The 2929-nt window shown below is 39.4% G+C and overlaps 1 protein-coding gene across 1 annotated transcript; it reads right to left on the bottom strand.

The window, feature by feature from the left end:
• Positions 1-641: 641 nt before the first annotated feature.
• LOC137388133 (uncharacterized) lies at positions 642-1067 on the bottom strand. The gene has a single exon (XM_068074643.1). The coding sequence runs from the start codon at positions 1065-1067 to the stop codon at positions 642-644; it is 426 nt and encodes a 141-aa protein (XP_067930744.1).
• Between the last annotated feature and the right edge of the window lie 1862 nt (positions 1068-2929).

Below are 2929 nucleotides of genomic sequence, written 5' to 3'. Positions count from 1 at the left end.
TATAAAACGAGTTGCCAGGTGAAGTCAGTAAACATAGCTGAATTACAAACATTTTTGTATTCATTGCTAAGGGCTAGACTTGTGACCATTGTCAATGCATCACAAATCTTCACCAATTTATTCAAGGTTGTCACAATTTCTTCAGAAGTCAGTGTGGCATCGTCTTCCTAAAAGTTACTCTCAGTTTTTCATTCTGAAATCACTTCTAACAACCTCCAATACTGATGTTGTTGACATTGACAATGATGATTTTAATTTAGACATTTTGGTACGTATATGATTTGATTGGCAGGTACATTTTTATATATACAGTGGTGTGAAAAATAAACGGACTGCCCTAGATATGTTGTAGTAGCTGCCAGCCAATGTGTTCAAATTTAACTTTTTATATATCAAAATGAAGCTAAGAGTCTCCTCTATTCAGATATGCTATGAAAAACTTATTTGAGGTAGTTTAACACTTAAAATTCAAGCTTGGGCAGCTTAGTAGCACAAATACTGAAAATCAGAATAGTTTTGCCAACTAGCGTACTAACATTGCTACAGTTTTAACTTATTCATTTTGATATAAATTGCTGTGAACAAACTCTGCATAAGTTGGTGGCCCTGAAAAAGGCTGTTTGGGTTGGTTTGGGATGCTGTTAGTACTTGGTAGGCATGCCTTTTGCCCATTCTAAACGCCTTTTTCTGTGAACTTCGGTGAGAAACGGCTTTTTGCGTGGTTTGCAGCCTTTGAGTCCGTTTCTTATTAGAACTCTTCTGACTGTAGAAGGGCAGACGTCTTTACCAGTAGATTCCTTTAGTCCTCTACACAATTCTACACTGTTAAGGCGCCGATTTCTTGTGCTAAGCCGCACTAATGTTCTTTCTGCACGTAGCCTAACTGTCTTTTTCCGTCCTCTACCCTTTCTTTCCTGTAAGTCACCTTGCTCACCAAACCGTTTGATGGTGTTACAAACAGTACTTTTAGCAACCTTTACTTCTTTAGCAATCTCCCGCTGTGATTTGCTTTCCTGGTAAAGGTGTACGATGACTGCTCGCTTTGCTTCTGTAAGATGACGAGGCATGATGTCGATGTTTGACTGAATGAATCCGCCAACGCTAGAAGTTCACTTTTATAGCAAGTTAGCAACTTCAAAGACAAATTATTCTGTTGTGCAAAACGTTACAACATGAGGATTGTTTCACACAACGTCTTTGATCTGAGTAGCATCACTGCTTCAAGTTTGAACATAAATAAAATAGAGGTTTAATTTTATTCAAAATGAGTGAAAATGCCAAAAATAATTGCTAAATTTGACTCTCTCTAAAACTTATCTAACATTGTTTTTTCAAGCTAAAATTAGTTTCATCAAGTTCTACTCATTCTAAGCTTTTTTTTGATGTATACTATGTATAGGTTATACTCAATATCAAGAGCTTAATGAGGGATTTAATCACCTTGAGTGCTGAGCGCTAGCAATGATCAAGTTTTATAAGGTGGTCCATTTATTTTTCACACCACTGTATATAATGGAAAAGTCAAACTGAAAGTTTCTGAAAATTCAGCTCGCCGAGCAGCTGTTGTAACTAATGCATCATGTTCATGTCACTGCTGCATCTGCTCGGAGGTTTCTGCAGGCCTGGCTGCTGTAGCGGCTGCTCCGAGCCGTTTGAGTCGCTGCTGGGTCGGCTCAGCAGTCTCTGCACTTCTAGCAGCTGCAGCATCTATTCTGGCCTGCTCTCGATGTAATGTACCTGTGTTTGTTCAGCGGTTTCTGCTTTTCTAGCAGCTGCTATTTTGTTTCGTTGTAGGCGTAGCTGTGTTTGCTCTGCAGTTTCTGCACTTCGAGCAGAGCAGATTAAACGGCAACAAGAGCAAGATGCACTAACTACAGCAGCTGCTACCAGGCGCTGTGTATGGGCAGAAAACTTCGCACTTGACTACAGTTCTGCAACACTGTATAGGGCCGAATTTTTCTATGGGACGAATGTCCAAAAATGCCCCAGATGTAATGCTTTACGTTGGAACGGCGAAAGGCCATATATGTAGTTTATATAGTAGATTTCATAGAATCAGTAGCTATTCTGTTTTGTTGTAGGCGTAGCTGTGTTTGCTTTGCAGTTTTTGCACTTCTAGCAGCTACAGTGGCAGTTCTGTTTCGTTGTGGGCGTAGCTGTGTTTGCTCTGCAGTTTCTGCTCGTCTAGCTGCTGCTTTGCAAATTCGGTCTCTTTCTCTATGGGAATCAATCTGTTTTTGCATTTGGGCAGTAGGCTTTTTGGGAGGCATTGTACCGCTTCAAGCGTGAAGTAGTACAATGCCGAAGTTTAAAAGTGAATGAGATGGTGTGCTTTTCTGTAATATACGCTGCTTGCTTTCTTCTCACAGTCGCCTATCGCAACGCTCGGAGTGCCCGTGTAAGTTCTGTAGTAGCTGTAGTTCTGTAGTACTCGTAGCTGGAAAAAGAGTAAAAGTAAGTCAGCTACGGAAGGAAATGAACATGCTTACTATCACGAACAGTTGCAAATCTAACGTTTTTAAGTAGTGGAGGTGTGGCAATTCATAGACAATAGAACATTGAATAAGAAGTACTAACCTTTTCGATATAAAACGCAGTAGCAGTACCCGTGCAAGTTCTGTAGTAGCTGTAGTTCTGTAGCACTCGTAGCTTTAAAAAAAGTAAAAGTAACTCAGAAGGAAATGAACATGTTTACTATCACAAACAGTGGCAAATCCAACGTTTTCAACCCTTTCACTAAAGTAGACTCATTTATGCGTTTTCTATGGTCGACCGCGTAGCCTTATTTTTGCGATTTTACCAGCAATTGCCAGTAACTAAATTTTATTATTGTTGATAACATAACCAACGATCTTTAGGAATTTTATGGTAGTGACAGTGTAGTCCTAAGATTTCTCTACAAAATTAGCCTAAAGTTTAATTTTAAATT

The sequence above is a fragment of the Watersipora subatra genome, chromosome 2 (genome assembly GCF_963576615.1).
Source record: "Watersipora subatra chromosome 2, tzWatSuba1.1, whole genome shotgun sequence".
Classification (NCBI taxonomy): Eukaryota; Metazoa; Bryozoa; class Gymnolaemata; order Cheilostomatida; family Watersiporidae; genus Watersipora; species Watersipora subatra.
The sequence above is the reverse complement of the archived record's forward strand: the minus strand, read 5'-3'. Positions and strand labels throughout refer to the sequence as shown.

What these genes read in the sequence shown, in the direction of transcription:
- LOC137388133 (XM_068074643.1), bottom strand. Translation starts at nt 1,067, where the DNA reads ATGCCTCGTCATCTTACAGAAGCAAAGCGAGCAGTCATCGTACACCTT.